The following is a 21070-nucleotide window of genomic DNA, read 5'->3' on the forward strand; positions in this document are numbered from 1 at the left end:
TGGAAGCAAGCAGTATTCTTATGGTTTCGTATCAAATAACAAACTATTTTAGAAAATAGAACCATTCACGGCTCTTTAAGAAAACCTCGGGAAGTGGGGTGGTGGCTCTCACCTGCAATCCGAGCACCTAGGGCTCTGATGCAGGAAGATCTCTGTGAGTGCCTGTTACACCAAATGAGATTTCTTTTTCCCAGAAAATAAAGGTTTCTGATGAAAATATTATATATTCGCATCCTGGAAGTTTTGTTTTCTACCTCAATTCTGAAGAATGGCCCAATAAGATGAAATCATTTCTGGGAACAAATTTAAAGCAGACTCATGTAAATAGTTTTTATATTGCCTCTAACTGTGTGGAGGATAAGTTTAAAAATTAAGAGAAAATTCAGAGTAATAATAAACCCTACATATTTCACATAGTCCTCACAGGAGCACTGTCATTGTTTCTCAAACCCTGGAATCATAGGCCCATTGGTGGCAAAACTCACATTAGTTATCAATAGAGCCATAGAGACTTTATATGACATAACTTATTTCACAAATATTTAAAGTGCTGGCACTAAATAAATGAATGATTGAAATTCAATTCACTCATTTCAACTCGATATTATATCTTCATACTATTTTATCACATCCTAGATTTGATTTCTTTTGAAAGCATCACCCACAATCTACAGTAAGCCCCTAAGTTCCACAGTGCGACACACATCTCCTGAATTAAAATGAGTAAGTGTCACAAACACTAGCATACTTCCCTATCCAAAAACAGGCAGTATAGGCAAGCTTGGTTAATCTTTCAGGACTAAGCTAACAGTTACTTTTGTTAGCGTCTAATTTTAATTTTTGTTGAGAACTTCATACATGAATACTAAATCTGTCTCACTCCCTCAGCTCCTATGATGTCCCCCTCCCTCCCAACTCATGACCTCTTCTTTAATTATTACTGTTACATGCATATGTATATACAACCTACTTAATCCATTTATCATTGTTGGTAATGTATCCAGGGCTGATCACTTGGTGTTAGACAACCCATGTGGGAGCAAGTCCCCAGAGAAAATCAATTAGCCCATTATCAGCAGCCATTGATCACCTGTAATTCTTCACCTAGTGGTGGGACCTTATTGACTGTCCCCTGCCCAGCTTGTCTTGTCAACTGGTGCTGTCATCATGTTGGGTTTGTTCGACCATATGGTTAGGATTTCATGGGTACAATTTGCCTGGCACATCTTAGAGATACTATCCAGCAGCAGATATCCAGGGCCTCCAGCCCTTCTGTATATCCCCCACATCTAAGGTTCAGGGCAAACATATAGTACCTTTAGTAGTCTAAACATCAGTCAAATAATCATAATCCAACATCAAAAGGGACAAGGCTAGCAGTCTCCCAGAAGCTACTAAACCAAAAGACAGAAAGGAAAGGCAATGAGAAATGTCCTTTTCTCAAACACTTGCTCCTAAGTAGGACACACAAGTTGTTTATTGTACTCACGGCATTAAACTAAAGAGAAGCCTTCCCTATAAACAATCAGTCCTTTAGAAAGACCTTTCAGTAAGTCTCTTGAAGACACTTTCCACTGTCCTGCATCATTTTTCTCTTGGCAGGTGGGCCCATAGAAGCAGAACAGTTAGATTCAATTGTGTGTTTAAAAATAAAAACCATATAAAGAGAAGTGTACGTCGAATATTTTTGGTACATTTACTAAGATACTAAAACTAACAGCAAGAGCAAAAGTTAAACGAAGTGTTAAACTTTTTGAAATTAGAATAGCAAGTGCTGTCACTGACTGTGTTTTAACACAATTGTGTCATTATTAAACTGCTTAACTCTGTGTGGCAGACCTACTTGGGATATCAGCGCAGGGAGAGGATGTGGGATTACCCAAGATTCTAGAAAGGAAAATCAAAGAAAAGGTAGACAGGAATAATAAGTTCTGAGACAGCCAAGAGAATTATCCCTGTATGAGAATTAAGGGTATAAATAGCCACCTATCTGTTTAGAGACAGAATATCACATTGTAGTCCAAGCTTGCTTTTTTTAAAAAATATTTATTTATTTATTATGTATACAATATTCTGTCTGTGTGTATGCCTGCATGCCAGAAGAGGGCACCAGACCCCATTACAGATGGTTGTGAGCCACCATGTGGTTGCTGGGAATTGAACTCAGGACCTTTGGAAGAGCAGGCAATGCTCTTAACCTCTGAGCCATCTCTCCAGCCCCTAGTCCAAGCTTTCTTGAAATTCACTATGTAGCTGCAGTCTAGGTTCAAACTCATGACAATCCTTCTGCCTCAGTCTCCTGAATGTTATGATTATATGTATGAGTCACCATACCTGGCTTAAAAGGCACTTTGAAGAGGGCGCTAACTATTATATAGCCAACATCATTTGGTAATTATTCAGACTTGGTGATGAAGACCTCCAATCCCTCTGAAAAGAGGACTGAGCTAAGGACGTGGCAGTGACGGCACTCTCAAGCCTCTCCTGTGAATGCTATGCTAGAGAAACACCTACAAATATCCCTGAGGAAGAAGCAACCCATACTTGTGGGTGCAGAGGCAGACAAAAACTAAGATCCACAGGAAATTCAGGCTTGACAGAAGGAGGAGGAGGAGAGAAATGTGTGTATGCAGAAGTCAGAAAAACTACTGAAACAGGATGGAGAGGACACAGTACAGCAGGTGCGTCCTCCTGCGGCCTCACTGGGCTCTCTGTCCTCAGCATCTTCAGGCATCTGCTCTTGACCCTTTACCGTCACAGTGCTCTGAATAACAAACACTAGATGAAATTCAACGAAATGCTATGTGGAGCTCAGATCTCTACCTCCATTTTATTGCACTTTGGATGAAATAATTCAGAATGCTTTAGGTTTAGAGAGGTATTATGTGACAGAAAAAGACGATGGGCATGTCTGCTGAGTCCAAGAGACTCGGCTCCTACACGGCCAGCAGCACACGCCAGTAGCACAGCGTAACCCTGAGCTGATGATATATACACCCCAGTGGGCCACGCAGCTGTTAAAGGGGGAACAGCTATCTCTCTGTTGGTAAATAGCCGCCATCCAAGAGGGCTTCCTGTCCTAGACCTCCCTAAAGTTCACAGCATCCCAACATGCACGTTCTACAGGATGGTGCTTCTCAACCTTCTTAATGCTGGAACCTTTTATATTGTGCTAACCCTCAACCATAAAATTAGTGCTACTTTATAATAATTTTACTATTGTTGTGAATCATAACGTAAATATTTGTGTTTTCCTATGGTCTTAGGTGACCCCATGAAAGAGTCGTTTCAACCCTTCCCAAAGGGTCGTGACCCACAGGTTGAGAACCACTGCTATAAGCACTTCCTCCTGTGCTCCCATCCTAGTTAATGTTCATGGCAACCTTGTGGGGATTTTTTGGTAAGACACTGATTTAACTCCTCACATAGATGTTTACATTATCTGTGGTAGAAATGTTCCATCTTTTAACAATATCCTTTAATTTCTTTATTTATCCAAACTGAAAATAGAGTCTTTGCAATAACAACAAAGTGTCAATAATGGCAAAATAAAGTCCAGTTGAGTTACTAGAAAGAAATAGTTTATTAGACTCTGAGCACTATGGTAACTGGGAGGGCATGGGGTGGCCATGCATCCTACTGACTATCTATAAACTTGAATGAACTGATTAAGAGCAGCTAATATCCCCTTCCTCAAAAAACAACAACCCTGTGCCTCCTGGAAAAATAATTAAAATAACCCATAGATTTTCAAAGAAAAATATCACCATTAGGTGACAGAATAGGAATTTTAATTTTCAGAAGATAGTCTGCTGTTTGCAAAATAAAAATCTGCTGAAGCTGTACTGCTATAATTTTGTTACTTAAAATACAGAATGGTGCCATGAAATTGTATCCATCACAAAGATGCTTAGGACATGTCACATGGAGAGGACATTTGAAGATGATACAGAGATCAATGACAAACAACCAGGCACAAAGCTAGCAGTCAAACAGTGACATGGGAACATGTAAGGAGACACACAAACACCCACAAAACACACACATAGGGATGAAGTGAATTGAGGCTGAATTATTTCTATATATGTTTTTAAGACATTCTAGGCTTGCTAGATAAAACTGGAAAATCAAACATAAAGCAGCCACATGTAGAAGCCACTGGCTTAGGAAGAAATATTTCACAACACCCAGGCAGGCAAACAGTCACACACACACACAGCTAAATTCAGTATAAGAGCAGAAGTCTACAGAAGTGAGTACTTACCCCTTCTGACTTTTCCATCGTGTTGGCCAGCATCTCCTGCAGGGCACGCACTGACAGGGACTGCTCCAGGACAAAGGTGCAGATGGACAGGTCCGGGGGGACATTCTGTGTGGAGAGAGGAAGAACCATCAGGGTGAGATCCTCTTCAAGCATGCAGTCAGCTTGACTTGTAAAGCTCCGTTTCTCTTCCCACCTGCCACCTCTCACCACCATCTTCCCATGTAGGGTGCATTGTGCTTTCGGTTCATAGTTAATACATCTGTGAATGCATGCAGGTATATGCTTGTGTGTGTGCTGGTGCAGGAGTGTGCATGTGCACATGTGTGTGTAGCTCATAAGTCAACAGAGTATTAGTCATCGGACACTGTCCACTTTTTTAAAATTAATTTTAAACAAAACCACTCCACTCTGATCAACTCACATATAAAAACACGGTGCAGCTGATTTAAGCCACTCCAGCCCGGTCCCAAACCCCATATGCCCAGTGACCTTCCATACTGCCCAACTGGCCATTAAGAAGCTATGGCTCCCCTCAGGGTTCACATTCTCACTATCCAGTTTTTATTTTTTACCCTTTTAATGGTTTTTGTTATTTTAATACAGAAAGTTGAATTCACTTATCCATCATGTAAGAAGAAAAAAGGTTGATGACGTTAAAGTTAAAAAAAAAAAAGTCAGCTTTTAACTCTTCCAAGACTTAGTTATTATTTTCACTTTACGTTTTTATTTTATGGCTTGCCCAAACCTATGTGTGTGCATCATGTGTGTGCCCAGTGTCCTCAGACGTCAGGAAAGGACATTTGATCCCCTGGAACTGGAGTTAAGGATGGTTGTGAGCTGCTACATAGGTGCCGGGAACCAAGCCCAGGTCCTCTGCAAGAACAGCAAGTGTTCTTAACTGCTGCGCTGTCTCTCCAGCCCCCCCCCCCACCTTTTCTTTATTGAGATGGGGTCTCTCTTTGGCCTGCAACTCTCCAAGTGGTCTAAGCTGACTGAATGTGGGCCCCACAGACCCTCCTGTCTCTGCCTCCCCAGCCCTGGAATGACAAGTGTGCACAATCATTCTGGCTCATTTTAACACGGGTTCAAGGGGATAGACCTCAGGTCCTCTGCAGAACAAACACTTCAGCAGATGAAAGACACCTCCCCAGCCCTCCCTTTAGGAGATGACAGCTACCTCCCTACCGCGCCCCATCTAACACACTTTGAGCTGGCTGAGAATAGTGTCCGTGCCTCACAGAGCATCTACTCAGAGACATGACACTTGGAGCTTTGACTATACAGCCTGTGTCCCATGGCCAGAGTCTCTACAACAGTGACTTTGACAAGACAAAAGAAAGCGAAGCTGCTTTTCCAAAGCCACAGAATTACAAAATGTTTAAAGCTGGCTTTAAAATCGGGGTCTCTCCAGGTCTCAAAGATTCATTTCTATCCTAGCAAGTAGCCTGATGATTACAAAACTATTAAAAAGACAGAGAAATAACACTTGCTTCAAATTAATCCTGGAGTTAAGCAAACACAGAAATGAATCAATATAAAACATTCATTGACACAGTCTTTTTCTTCTGTATAGGGTAAACATTTATATTCCTATAGTTGGATTCCTTTCTTGCCTCCAACTTGGGACATGGGAATTTAGCTCCTGTCTGCATAAAAGCATGTGCTGCATTTCCCATTTTATTTTTACTTACATGTATGTAACTTCATCTGTTTCCAGAAAGCTAAACAAATGCATAGAGGGATGGAGAGAGTTTTAACGTGGGCAGTGAGTTCGTCTCATTTTGGTTTTCTGTTAGGAATTCTGGGTTCCCGTCAAGAAGGCAAACGAGTTCATTTAACTTTTATACCTCTTTTCAGGGTGCTTCAAGCGACCTTCAGGGCAACATGGGAGAAACTCAAAAATGTGTTTTAAAAATGGATTCTGTTTTCAATCTTGATAGCTTGACAGCAAAGAGAGAAGACTCAAATTTCAGTTCTGATCGTAACCAGCCAAAAGCCATATGGGATAATGCTTGGGCTTCCTATCTGTGGACTGAAGAGAACTCCTACTCCAAAGAATCCCCGAGACTCAAGTTTTTTAAACTCTGTCTTCTAAGCTGAGAAGAAATGCCAATAAAATATAATTTTATCGCTCCAATTTAAGAAAAGCCCACATTCACATGAAAGCTCAGACTCTCAGAGGTGCATATTAAGAGAGAAGCTGCTGGCTGGCCAAGACATAAGAAGATACCCAGAGTACACTTTAAGATGGAGCAGACGGCCTGTGGCTGAGGCAGGCTCTTCACGGCTCGGCCACCCATCTGCTGAGCAGCTTCTGGCAAAGCACCACGACCACTGACGGGCAGCCCCTCCCTGCATCGGGTGGATGTCAAAGCAGCACAATAGCGATGCTGCTGCTGATGTTCCGACGGGACATGCGGACCCTGCAAGGTTTCACGCACCAGCTGGCGAAAACCATTGTTCTGACACTTCTATGTTCTCTCAGTGACAATATAGCGCTGGTCTCCTGCGACCTTTCCCACACACTGTGGGAGGGAAACATGAGCCAGAATACACAAAAATCCCGGTACCCATTTTCCTTTCTGCGTGGCTTCAAAACCTCAGTCATCACACCCTACCACGACGCCAGCCTGGAAATACTACTTCGGGGTTTTTGCTTTTCATTTTTCCAAGGATATTCATCATTCCAAGTCTTTCTTAGTTTATTTTTAAATTGTGAGGGTAGGTGTATATGTTAAGGTGTGTGCATGTGTGTGTGTGTAGACACATGGAACCAGAGGCTGATATCCATTGAGTTTCTTTCTCCATCACTTTTCACATTTTTTTTTTTTTGAGACAGGATCTCTCCTTAAATCCAGAGCTCACAGATTACTAGACTGCTGGCCACTGAGATTTGGTGATCCTCTGTCTCAGACCCTCACACAGGGATTATACACACACGTCACAGTACCTGGTTTTTAATACGGAAACTGGGCATCTGAACTCAAGCCTTCACACCTGCACAGTAAATACTAAGGCCACCGAGCCACTTCCCCAGAACCCTTTTGTTCCATTCTTTCCCACCTCCATCCCTCTCTGCCCCAGAAGTTAATATGATCACCTTGGCAAAGCAAACATTGCTCCTGTGTCAATGGATTCTGCATGTCACCTCTTTGAAAGACAAGGGTAAATGTTTGCTAATTAACGAAGCTGGTAAACCTGGGTATCCCCAGGCATTGAGATTGTTCAGGAAGGCAGGAGGCATTGAACTTGGCATTCTGGACCACAACAGGGTCCAGGTAGGAGAGAGGCATTAGCAGGTTCAAATGAGGGATGGTTAGCAGGACATTATTACCTCAAAGGCCACAGCTGTGCCAATTTAGCTCTTAATTATGAAAATCTCTGGTGAATGAGTCGAGGTTCAAAGGGTTCCCACTCCTCAATATCCATCTTTTGCAACACAACACCCAAGGACTTCACGGTGCTGCAAAACCATATTTGAGTCCATAGTACGGCATCTTTCAAATCTAACAGAACATGGAAAGAGCAAGCAACCTTTTAAAACTATTTTCTTTAAATAGCAAAGATCAACTGTGCCTATGAAAAACTGGAAGTATGCTTGAGTGAGTTTCTCAAAGTCCTTCCCACGTGCCTCTCCCTAATATCAAAACAGTGATGCTCTATCAGTCAACTCTCTTCACGGGCATCGAGTGGGAGTCATTACTGACTAGCATCCATGAAATTGTGAAGGGCAACACACACACATGAAACCAGAGAAGATGCTGCTCCTGCTCCTGCTCCGGCTCCAAAGGAGCCTTAAGGTAATGCCCAGGAGATGAGGATGTGGCTCAGTTGGGAAAGTCCTTGCCTAACATGCACAAAGTCCTGGGTTCAATGGGTTCAACAAGACGCAAAAACCAAGTGTGGTCATACAATCCTATAATCTCAGCACTGGGGTAGTGGAGGCAGAAGATTGGAAATTCAAGGTCATCCTCAGCTACTTAATGAGATCAAGGTCAGCCTGGGCTACATGAGATGAGACCCTGTCCTATAAAACAAAGAAGAGTAACCCATCAGGTCTCTTAATATTACAAAGTATCATATGGGAATACCCAGCCATCCCATGTACACTTCTAACACGGGCAAGGCCAATCCACTGCAAGCAAGTTGATTCCTCCCCTATTAAATGTGAAGCAGTGCTGATTTTGTACTTATGTGTATACCTGTGTGAGCATATGTTATGAGTTGTCCTTAGAAGCCAGAGGCAGCACCAGATCCCCTGGAGCTGGAGTTATGGGCAGTGATGGCCCACTTCACCTGCATACTGGAAACCAAACTCATGTCTTCTACAATAATAGTATGTTTTATTAACCACTAAGCCTTCTTTCATCCCCACACTATTGTTTACAACCTCAAATAGGAGGGCTATAAACCAACCATTAAGGCTCTAGAAATGCTTCACAAGTTTACTGCATTTAAAATCCATAATTTCCAGTCATTTACATGAATATTAGAATATGCATATGAGAAGGGACTCAAGATGAAGAACTCTATTACTAAAAAGTTATAGGGCTGGTTAGATGGCTAAGCAGGTAAAGGTTCTTCCCACCAAGCTCAACGATCTGAGTTCTATCAATCTGACCCACACTGAAGAAGGAGAGAAATGATCACCAAAGCTGCTTTCTGACTACCATGCCCTTGCCATGGGTCACATGCACACACATTCACACATGTACGTAAACATAAATGGATAAAAATTAAAAGTTACCATTATAGAACTAAAATCTCAGAATTTAGAATAGTTATGAGTACAGAAGTGGAAAGGACACAATAATGAATGAAAATGTTAGGTCCATGGCTGTTGTTCAAACAGCTTAATTGACTACAAGGCCATTTCACATGCTGCTCCAAGGCTAGGTTGTAAATGACGGCATATGTAGCAAGCATCTGGCCTTGTCATAGTAATGTAGATATAAGAAAGGGAAATATCACACAGGGCACAGAAGGTGTTGAACATTAAGACCAGAGAGACCTCAGCTCTGCCTGCTAAACATCAGAACAACCCACGAATCATGAACAAGCTTGATGGTAACTCCTGAGAAAATCGTGGACTTGTAATGAGAACTCATGGGAAGTTCGTGAAAAGGAGACACAGGCAGAACCACTCATAGGGAACTGCCTCCACTTGGGATCTAAAACCAGAGCCATTTTAGAAGCTCATGACCTGGGATCAGCCCTCTGAGAAAGAACAAACAGGAATAAGAGTGTCAGCTGATTCGTCATGCTGTAGGGTTATCTGGATACCCAGGAGAGCTACCGTTGCTGTAACTTCATCCAGGGGCAATGTTTCCTGGGTGAAGACTCTTCACGGGAAAGGCACAGAGCGGAATTACAATGCAAACAAGGTAGAGCAGACAGGGAAGCTTGGAGACTCCACCTGTTATGTGGAATTAAACTTGGAACTATGTCTGAACATGTGATTTTCTTTGACTAGATTTGAGAGATCTGGACAACTTCAGAGTCGTGTCAAGTCTCATAGTCTAGAAACCTGAAGTTGAATCTAACAAACTGAAGTACAGTTTGGTTAAGCAAATATTTCATGTTATCTAACAAATTATTTGTCTCAGAATGGATCAGTAAATAACATAAAGAAACCAACAGAAGCTTAGGATTTAAGAGCACTTGTTCTCACTAAGATCCTGGGTTCAGTACCCAGCAACCAAATGGTGGTTCACAAGCATCAATAACTCCAAGTCTAGGGGATCTGACCTTCAGGGGCACTGGGCACAGACACGGTACACATACATGTGCAGGCAAAATATTCATGCACATAAATTAAATCTTCCTTTAAAAGAGATATTTTAAGAAGATAACTTGAGATAGATACATGATGAATATGATCTACAATTATATATGTATATCATGTATGTGTAGAATGTATATATATTATGTAGATATGTAAATGTATGTGTATGTTTATGTACACTTGTACATATTTTTAAAGGTCAATTGAGGACATTAAAGAAAAATTCATTGGGAATTCCTTCCTATGGCTGAGGGAGAAGGCTAGTGTATCGACTAAGATAGAAAACTGAATAAAAATGACAATAAATGGATAAAAGAAACACCCAACACTTTCAGAGCCATGTTAATCTACTTAAGGGTGTGAGAATATCCGTGGCTTAGGCTGATGCTGATCTTTGGGTGGGACACCTGTGTTTTTCCTTCCTTTGGTCGCCTCTGCCTCTGCCTCCCCACCCCATAATACCGCTCGCTCAGTAGATAAGTAGGTCTATCAAGAGCATGGCACCAGCTAGGTTGTGAGGACCAGCAACTCTGACACCTGGTCCAAGGAACGGCCACAGTAGGCATGTTGGAAAGGTGAGACGTGTAGGGAGGCCCCGTGACTCCCGGGCCTGACTCCATCAATCCTCACTGAAATCACACGAGACACACAGATGGCCTGCAGACTCGAAGGCAGCCAGCAGCTGTCGCATTTCTACGCAGGAGGTCCATCGCAGGGTGTGGACTCCTTCCTGCTTAAGATGGCACACATCTCTGCGCCAGTCATGCTGAACTCTGAGCAATGCTCAAACAAGGACTCACCTAGGAAATATTTAAAATTATAAGGACCTTTCCAATTTTGACCAAGGACAATGTCCACAAATTAAAAATTTAATCCAGGAAGTTTACTCAACACTGAACACTGCAAATAAAAATATAGCAAGAACGGCCTTCAATAGGAAAATACCTGAACTTAGAATTGCTGTATTTTCTAAAATGTACAGTTCTAACTCAAAAATTTGGCACAGACAAGAAAAATGCAAAGTATAATCTATACTGCAATGATAAAAATGATCCAAAAAACTAATATCTGATGGACTTAGGGAGGAAGTACTTCAAAACAACTCTTATTCTCTTACTAATACAATGGAAGACAAGGTTGGTGTATACTTCAGTGGGAAAACTCCTGCCTCACACAGTTGGTTCATGCCCCAGCACCAAATGAGAAAATAAAGCTGGGGAAGAGTAGCTTGGGTATGACATCATTAAAAAATATGCATAAACATATACACATGTAACCATCTGTAATATGACCTTTCACTCAGAGCCACAGCCCATTATTTCATCCTCCATACAGAGAAAGGGATGGAGAGGAGATCAGAGAGAGGGTAGGAAGGGAGTGAAGACAGGAAACAGGGAGTGGGGAGTCAGTCACACAAGCTTGTTTACAAAATTAAAGTATGATACATGGACCAGGCATATAGAAATAATGACGAGGGCTGGGTAGATGGCTGCTTTAGTAGAGGACCTGAGTTTGTTTCCCAACATCCAGCTCAGGCAGCCCAGAGCTACCTGTAATTCTAGCTCTAGGGAATCCAACACCCTCTTCTGGACTTTGCGGGCACTGAATGCACACACACACACACACACACACACACACACACACACGCACGTGCACACACATAATATAAAAGTAAAATTTAAAAAGTAAAAATAATAACAGAAAATGTTAGTAAAAATATCAATATTTACATTAAATATGCATATTCTAAAAACTCTAGCCAGAATGAAGAGGATTTTTTTCAAATAGGAGTTTTAAAAAACATGTTCTAACTCTGCATCCCCGATAAGACACATCCCACAGGCTGAAAGTCACAAAGAGATGTGTATAAAAATACATTTATAAAATGTACATGAAAATCAACTCTGAGAAGGCTGGAAAAGCTGCATCAGTATTATTCAGAGACAAATGGATTCTAAGATAAGAAATTATGTCATGAAAATTATACAATTAAATGAAGAAAGAAGAAAAGAGGGACAAGAAGGGATAAAGACAGGTATATCAGAAAGGAAATGAAACCGATTCTCCACATCATCATGCATAGTTGGAGGTCCGGGTAATACACATACACAAATCTAATACTCCTAACACAGAAGATCGACATCAACACACATGTGCAGATCTGTGTACACCTCATGGTGCATGTGCCTTCGGAGGCCAGAAAAGGGCTCCAGATGCCCCACAGCTAGAGTTATGGGCATCTGTGAGCTGTCCAACACGGTTGCTAAGAACTGAACTCTGGTCCTCTAGAAGAGCAACAAGCACTCTTAACCACTGAGCCATGTCTCCAGAACCACAAAATTCAAGTTTTATACTACTAATACAATGTGAGATAGAACTGGGAACAAAACATCATTCACAACACCATTGGTGGGAAATAAGGGTATTTTTTAAAATAAGCTGTAAGTTAAGTATCTGCACGCATCCGAGATTAAGCTTTTGTGTTTCTCATTTGCCCATCAGGCTCAGTCAGAGCCCCTCGGTGACTAACACAGATCATGTGCCTTTGGGAGGATCTAACCATTTGCTTTCACAATGCTTGACAGCAAACAGCAAAAAACTGTTTGACTTGATCCACTCAGTAACGCAAGGTTTTCACTGTAGACAAGATGCATCAATACATGAAAACCCGTCATCCCTCTTCCATCCAATTTAACACATCAGACATTGAGGCGAGGTGCTGGGCACAGGGTCTGGACAAAACCACAAGAATGCTCTAAATTTAGAACATGTCTACTGCCATGACTCGGACCAAGTTTAAATGGAGCCCCTCAGCTACACACCAAAGATTCATGTGCCGAAACTCTGAGGCACAGTATTGAAGGGAAAGGACAGGGAAGGTAACACAGAAACTAGGCATTGATCCAGAATTTGGCACCTAAAATGCTGAGATGGAGCCACTATTAGCTGGACTAAGGATCAGAGAAGAAGTAACGTAGAGGACACCCTAGGCCTCGGAATAAGCAAGTCTCCGTGGGGTGATATCAGACACAATGAAACAATGCCTGTCTGGTGCAGGAGAAGATGTGACTGCCTCCCATGCTGAGATGCCAATGTGCTAGGTGATGCTAACTGAAGGGTAGGTAGAGACCAGAGGATCCCTGGACCTTACTGAGCAGCTAGATCAACTACATCGGTGAGCTGCGGGAACAGTGAGGGAATCCTAAAGCGGAGAGTAACCGGGAGACAACTGACCTCAGCCTCTGGGCTCCAGACATGCATGTGGACCCATGCATGTGCATGTGCACACAGAGCTACACACAAGGAAGAAGAAGCAAGAAAATGCAGTAGGCAGGTAGACAACCACAGGAAAAGAGGAGGCGCACCATGTTCAAAGGAGCAGATTCAATAGTGAGGTCAAACGGGGTGAAGAAGCCAGAGACTGTGAGTCGGATGACAAGGATAGCACCAGGCATAATTAGAAAATAACTTTCAGTAGAAGTAACATGAAAGGATTCTATTTCAGAAATTCTAGAAAAGATGGGATTTTCTGTACCGTAGCGATGACAGATGGGAGTGGCAATATAAGAAACTACCAGCTTTGGCGGTACAAAAGAAAGTTAATATCAGGGCAAGTGAGGTGGCTCGGTGGGTAAAGACACTTTCCGGCAAACCTAGCAACCTCAGCGCAATGCCTGGGACACACACAGTTGAGGGAGAGAACCAACTCTAACAAACTGTCCTCTGACCGCTGAAGATGTGCCATTCACACCCATACACAAACACATAAATTGGTAATTTTTTAAAAGACAGTTAGAAATATCCTCTATTATGGTAACTATCTGAGTTCCCCAAGCTAAGTCCAGCTTATATTCATTTCATCCATATTGTACCCCAGTTTGTATCTGAGGGTGGTGAAAGAATGAAGCGCACCTCTGGGCCTGAGAAACACCTGTCCGTTTAACCTCATTTCCTGGAGAAGCTAACTTCGACTCCTTCATAACCCAGTACACTGGGCCACAGAGATGAAAGAGGTACAGCTTGGGTGATGTGCTAACGACTGGATGAACCACCTGCATCTCTGCCCCAAGACAACAGTGGCATCAGGATTGCACTTAAGCATCCTGCTGCCTGGCCCTGCTCCATTTCCTACACCTCCAACACTAACGAGCTTACACTGCTCCTGTGGAAATGACACATATCCAATCAACTAGCAATGCCTTTCCATAGCACAGGTGACCCAAGGCTCCGTAGAGCTGCCTGAGAAGCGGGTACCTTTTGTTTCTCTTTCTTTGTAATGTTGAACCTGGTACCCGTCCAAGGGCTTTCAGGAGAATGCAAAGCCTCCTCTGCCACATACGTAAAGCTGGCTTTCAGAGCTGCCAGATCAAGACCTAGGAGAGTAACTGACCTTCGAAAAACACACAATGAAACATGGGGCCTCTTCTTGCTGACTAATCATCCCTCCAAATGGAATTTTAGCTATTAAGCTCTCTGTGTGCTATCTTTCAAAAGAACTGAAAATTATATTTGCAGTAGAACACTCTGATCTGGTCCAGACACTCGTGGAAATCTGGTAGACAGCCAGAAGAGAGGAAAGTTAAGTAAATGAAGAAAGAGGAGAGAGGGAAGAGACAAGGAGGAGGGAGGGAAGAGTGGGAGAGAGGGAGGGAAAAGCAGATTTGGGAAGAAGGGGGAGGGCAGGGGAAGAGGAAATGGGAGGAAGAGAGGGAGAGAGACAGAGAAGCAGAAACAAAAACAATTTCCTAGCATGATTTCAGCCAGTTTATGTTAAATTTTCTGTAAGACTTCAGATTCTATCTTCTACCAATAAATGCCCCAAAGAGGGGGACTGAAATACTTTCTCAGGGATGGTGCATGTGACATAACACTCTAACTAGGTATACAAATACTTAGTTCCCACAAGAAGGTTTTTATTATTTCTGGGATGAAGTCCATGGCCTTGAGCATGCTAGGCAAGGAACAGGACAGGAACTCAAGCAGACCAGGAACATGGAAGCAAGAGCTGATTCAGAGGCCATGGAGGGGTAGCATTTGCTGACTTGTTTTCTGGTTTGCTCAGCCTGCTTTCTTGTAGAACCTGGAACCATCAGCCCAGGGATGGTACCTTCCCTCATTGCCCCCCACAATGGACTGGGCCCTCCCACATTGATCACTCATTAAGAAAATGCCTACAGCTGCTCTTATGGTGTTGTGGAATATTCCTTTACCTTGTGTGAAGACATGTCACTGCTATTGGTTTAATTTAAAAAAGCCAAATGGCCAATAGCTAAGCAGGAGTTTTTGAGACGAAAGAATGCTGGGAGAAGAAGGCGAGGTTGCCAACCGGACACAGAGCAAGCAGGATGGGCATTATGGAGATGAGGTAATATAGCCATGAAAGTACATTAAAAGATTTAGGTTAATTTGTTACAAGAGCTAGTTAGAAACAAGCCTGAGCTATCAGCCAAGGTTTCATAATTAATAGTAAGTCTCTGTGTCATTATTGGGGAACAATAATCCTGACAAAAAGTGTGACTACATTATGGAGAAATTTCCTCAGTTGTGGTTCTTTTCTCTCTGACAACTCTAGGTTGTATTAAGTTGACATGAAAAAAGCTAGTACAAATATCATCACCAAGTTTCTGTTTAGCTTGTGACTGTTCTGAGTACTTGACCTCAGTTAACTTAGTTCACACAGGAGCTTGCTCTCAACAGATCCTTGCTAACACAGATTAGTATTTTGTTGTTATAAGTCAAAATCAGACCTATTCCAAGTGTAGAATTGCTGCTCGCCAGCAGAAATTCTTGGGTTACTTACACAGTGGATGTTATGTAACCAAATATTCATGCCAACCAAGAAGATAAACGGGGCAGGAAATGCACATTTACTGATGAAATCACATTCCTTTCTTACCCATTTTCAGATGAGAATATGGAAAAACTGCTAGAATTTTATCTTCTCATATACTTGATAAAATTATAGGTAGAGTTCCTCAAAGATGTGGAAGGAAGAAAGGGAGGAAGGGAGGGAGGGAGGGAGGAAGGGAGGGATGGAGGAAGGGAGGGAGGGAGGGAGGGAGGCAGGAGGGAGGGAGGAGTCAGACAAGACTGGAGAGATAGTTCAGAGGTTAAGAGTGAGTACTACTTTTGCAAAGGGTCTGTATTCTGTTCCCAGCAGTCAGGCTTCTTACACCCACCCAGAATTCCAGCCCCAGGGAGGTTTAATGCCCCCTTCTGGATTCCACAGGCAATTGCACTCATATGTACACACACACACACACACACACACACACACACATACACAAATTTTAAAAATAAAATAAATCTCATAAAAAGAAAAATAAGCAAATATATAAAAAGCTAACTTTTTTATTTTGGTTCATTTTGTTTGTCTGTTCATTTGTCTATTTTTGTTTTTGGAACCAGGCTCTCTATATATATAACCCTAGCTACCTGAAAGTCACTATGTAGACCAGAATGACCTCAAACTCCTCAAACTCAGAAACCCATTTGCCTCTGCCTTCCTAGAACTGGGATTTAAAGTGTTTACTACCACACCCAGCGAGTGCTGAAATTTAACTGAAGACATTCTCATTCCAGTATCCAATCTAAGCTCTGCTAAGTGTAGAGTCAATCCTTCCATCCTAATGGTTTTGCACTATTTCCTAAGCCTGAAACCACCAAGGTAATTTGTGGGTCAACTGTGAAGGATGTGATTAGCTGACTCTGTAGTGAGAAGATCAGTCAGTCTGTATGTGACAGGGACACTGATCACCAAGGCGGGAACTAGCAGTAGAGCAGATGCTGCAATACAGCAAGGCTTGCCATGGGTCACTCCACTCTCTCCGGCTCTCAGTACCTGGGGTCAGAAACCCTAGAGTTGGAGAGTTACTAAATACCCTTTTAGCATTCTTTGATCATAACACTAAGTCACAACACTATGTTGTCGGCTGCTGTGGTTGGACCACGAATGGTCCCTCACAGGCTCCTGTTTTGATCACGCATTCCCAGGCAGTGCCACTGTAAGAGCCTGGACTAGAAGGAGATAGGTATACTTGCTGGGGAAAGGAGTTTCAGAAGGAAAGGAGGGAATGAGAGATCATGGGGGTAAAATAATTAAAATTCATTATATACATCTATGAAAACGCCAAAGAATAAAAACCAAAAATTAATCTTGAAAACATCAAGTGAGGACACTATCTGATTTGTGAGAGTCTCTCGAGCTTTTGGAAAGAGTCTTGGTAGCCCTCAGATGTATCCGGGTCAACCCGTTGCTGGAACCTGGCGTCTGACATCCCATCCTGAGAGACTGAGCTCTCAACACGTATGACCTGAGGACATTCCAAGGTAAAGAGTGCAAGAAATGAGTTAAATCACAGGATGCATTATTGGTGTCCATGGAAAAATGGATGCCAGGTGTACTGAGAAAGGCTTCTGCCTACCCGGTATGTAAGGTGCTGGGTTGAATGTGTGAGAGGCAATGGAAGAGAGGTTCTGCTTCCTGCTTCTCATATCAGCTCTAGAACAAACACTGGAGTAAACTGTAAGTAGTCAGAACAGAGCGTGAGCTCAAACTGCAGCCAGCGAGGACTCTATGTTGCAAGGTAGATTCTAATGCAAACCTCCTCAGCTCTTCTTGGTTCTATTTCTTCTCTTTTCAGCAGGTCGACTCCCTTCCCTCAATACAAAGCTTGGAATTGCAACAAAATACAGTAAAGCAATGTCTTCAGTTCTTCTGGAGCTCTGAAGATAAAACCTTGAAAGTGCAAATATATAGATATGGCATTAGAGCTTCTTAGATTCATTGTTTGAGTGCTTCTCATTTTAAAATATCCAACTGCAAATCAAGCATCATTGTTCACAGTCTCTTTTAAATGGAGTATTTCCAAAATAAAATATATACAAATTCTGGAGCTGAAGAGGCAGCTCAGCAGTTAGGAGTACTTGCTGCTCTTGCCAAGGACCTGAGTCTGGTTCCCAGCATGCACTTTAGGTGACTCACAATGGCCTGTAACTCTAACTCTAGCTCCAGGGGACCTGATGCCCTCTTCCAGCTTCTGCATGCACAGCACTCACCTACACATAAGCAATCTTTAAAATGTACATACACAATTCTCTAACCAGCATCTGTGTCCTAACTGTCCATCAAAGATAAAGTCCTTTCATACAGAAATAAAGCAAACTACCCAGCTTTGATTTAATTCCATCCTGAAGAAATGCCATAATTTCTGCTGGAACTACTGCTTACCATTAAGTATATTTATTCAGATATTAATACATGCATATCCTAATTTTAAACATAGAATATGCCTATCTTAACATAGCATAACAAAACATATGTCTATATACACTGTGGGTTAACTTTTGAGTTGGTTACTGTTGACATGTGTGCTTATGGTTTCATTGTGCATGAGTTAAATATACTCTAATTCCTCTCTTGTGAATATTTAGAGATATCTGTTGGTTGTTTAGTTTATGTTCCAAATGGATAATTTTCTATAGTAATTTTACATGTAATTATATTCACAATAACACTAAGAAGAAGGTGGAGAGAGGTCCCATGTATTCCCTGCCCTTGTATATCCCTTGTACCTCACCAGCACTACCCCCAAAAGACTAATACCCACTGCTAAAGACTCTTGTGTGTTTCCTGTTCGTGTGATCTATTTATTGTCCCCACAATTTTACCTTTTCTAGAATATCATATAGTTGGCGGCACACAAGGTATAATCGTTTTCAGATCAGCTTCTTTCACTTAGCAATGTGCACTGCAGGTTCCATCACAGAGTCTCTCATTAATGGCTCATTTCTTTTTAGTGCTAAATCCTACCCCCCGCCCCCCGTATGGGTGTGCCAAAGCTCATCTGTTCATCTGCTGAAAGACATGTTGGCTGCTCCCAAAGTTGGAGAATTATGACTTACACAAGCATCTATTAGTATTCAAATTTAGGTATCTAGAGGGCCTTACAGTTCAAGCCATTTGCCCATGATGGTGGTAACTGAATCCCATAGAGAAGACATGTTAACTGATGTAAAGGTGTTACCCAATTCTCCGACATGCCTGTTCTGTTTGTCTTCTCACAAGAATGGACAACAGTTCCCACTGCTCCACAGCTTCACAACATTTGATGTCATCATCACTTGGGTTTGTTTTTTCTATTACATTTTGGTCTTCTATTACAAACAAATTGACATCGACATGTCTGTGCATGTTTTCATGATCACATATTGAACCAGCTGGTCCAGGACAAATATGTTTCTAGGAGGGTCTTTAAGTGACCGTGGAGTGTCCAGCCCTCTGGGAAACATCTGTATCACACCCTCTCCATTAAGTGGCTCAGAGGACATTGTGGGAGGGAAGATGGGGAGACTGTAGGAGTCAGAGTGTCAGGAGTACTGCTGTGCAGTGAAGCAGTGTCTTCTAGATGTGACAAGACATGATGAACTCACAGAAGCTGTGGCTGTATGCACAAGACCTGTACAAGAGTAAACAGGTCAATATTCCAGTGTGGCCAGGGTCAAGGGCTCAAGGGGCCTCATCTCTAGCTGAGGGAATATTGTCATTTCATGGCTGCTGAGTAAGGATAGTCAGTTTTTTCAGGGGCTATGGCCTCTGGCATGTGGTTGTCCACACTCTAGTGTAGACAAGCCTCACACTCACATGTATACAAGTGGCACTAACTGAATTCAGAAGGTTACAAAAAAGAGAGCGTGGGAAGGAAATGCAAGGAGGGTCAGGGAGAAAAGCAGGAGGGTGGAGATTGTCGAATACATTGTAAACATTTACCTCTCTCTCTGCCTCTCTCTCTCACTTTTATTCTGTGTATATGTGTATGTACCATATTGCTTTCTAAAGACATTTTATGGGTTCACAGTCCTATCAGAATGTATGGGGATTCCCATTGTCACCATGTTAAACAGCCACGCTTGCGACCCTTCACCAGTGTCACATAGAACTCATCACAACGTGGTCTTCCTTTTCTTGTTGGTCACCCCAAACACTACCAAACATTCTCAAAACATTAGGAAGCTGTGTGAGCTCCGTCTCTCAGAGAAATTTCAAACTCTTGAAGTATGGTTTTCTACTTAGATTCTCTCTTTTCATTATGAATTCATGGAAGACCTCTGTTTACTCTACACAGTCAAATTCTCCTATTGTACGTGCACAATTTAAAACCCTGGTTCCCAACCCAAGCTTTGTCCTGATGTTTTGCTTGTTTGTCTTCTGTATGACAGTAAGTATTGGTATCCAGAAGTCTTTCCTTTTAATGCTGTGGAATAATAGTTTGTTTTGCTTTGATGTTTGTGATTCTTGGAACTTTTTATAAAAATCTGTTTTATTCAAGTATTAATTCACAAGCAGTAAACTTTACCAATAAAATCACACAATCAGACTTTTCTACTATCATTTAGCTGCCAAATTTGCAAAGTACAATGTGTTCATCTATTTTACAGAAGAAACACATCTACTTATCTCTACAGCAAATTTTCATCTACCTAGCCCAACCCTTCATGTTCAACTGTTTTATCAACAGAGATACATTTGGGTCTTTGTTGTTGCTTTTGTTATTGCTGCTTGCTTGTTACTTCTGTCTTTTTTCTAAGGATTCTATGTTGTACAGATTAATAAATCTGGAACAGGAGATGCCACTCTGTGCTGAAAACCATAACTAGGACACTTGAGGCCCTGAGTCACAGTACTCTAGTAACTATGGAAACAAATGAATAGTTCATTTTTTCTTACTTCATAATATCCCGTTGTCAGTTGGTGTCAATTCTGGTTACTTTTAAATTTCTGAGGCTGTTATGAGAAAAAGTGCCTGAAAACACTAGTACAAGACTGAGTAGAAGCTGGTAACTCTCAGATAGATAATCAAGAGCAGATTACAGGGCTATGTCATAAAGTTTAATTTTATCACAATAACAAACTAGTTTTCAAAAAAGATTGTCCCATTTTGTATTAAGATATAATTTCATGGTCTTCATTTTCACATACCAATGTTTGCAGCTGAAATATTTTAATGTAAATATAGCTTAAA

General features: G+C 41.9%; 1 protein-coding gene across 1 annotated transcript in view; it reads right to left on the reverse strand.

Annotated features, from left to right (window-relative positions):
* The window catches only part of Ryr2 (ryanodine receptor 2), a 569025-nt gene that overhangs the window by 354695 nt on the left and 193260 nt on the right, over window positions 1-21070 (reverse strand). The window contains exon 3 of the mRNA XM_087896432.1: window positions 4265-4369. Coding sequence (XP_087752558.1) covers window positions 4265-4369 — 105 coding nt within the window. The remainder of the gene's footprint in view (window positions 1-4264; window positions 4370-21070) is intronic.

The sequence above is a fragment of the Myodes glareolus genome, chromosome 14, assembly GCF_982192425.1.
Source record: "Myodes glareolus chromosome 14, mMyoGla1.1, whole genome shotgun sequence".
NCBI lineage: Eukaryota > Metazoa > Chordata > Mammalia > Rodentia > Cricetidae > Myodes > Myodes glareolus.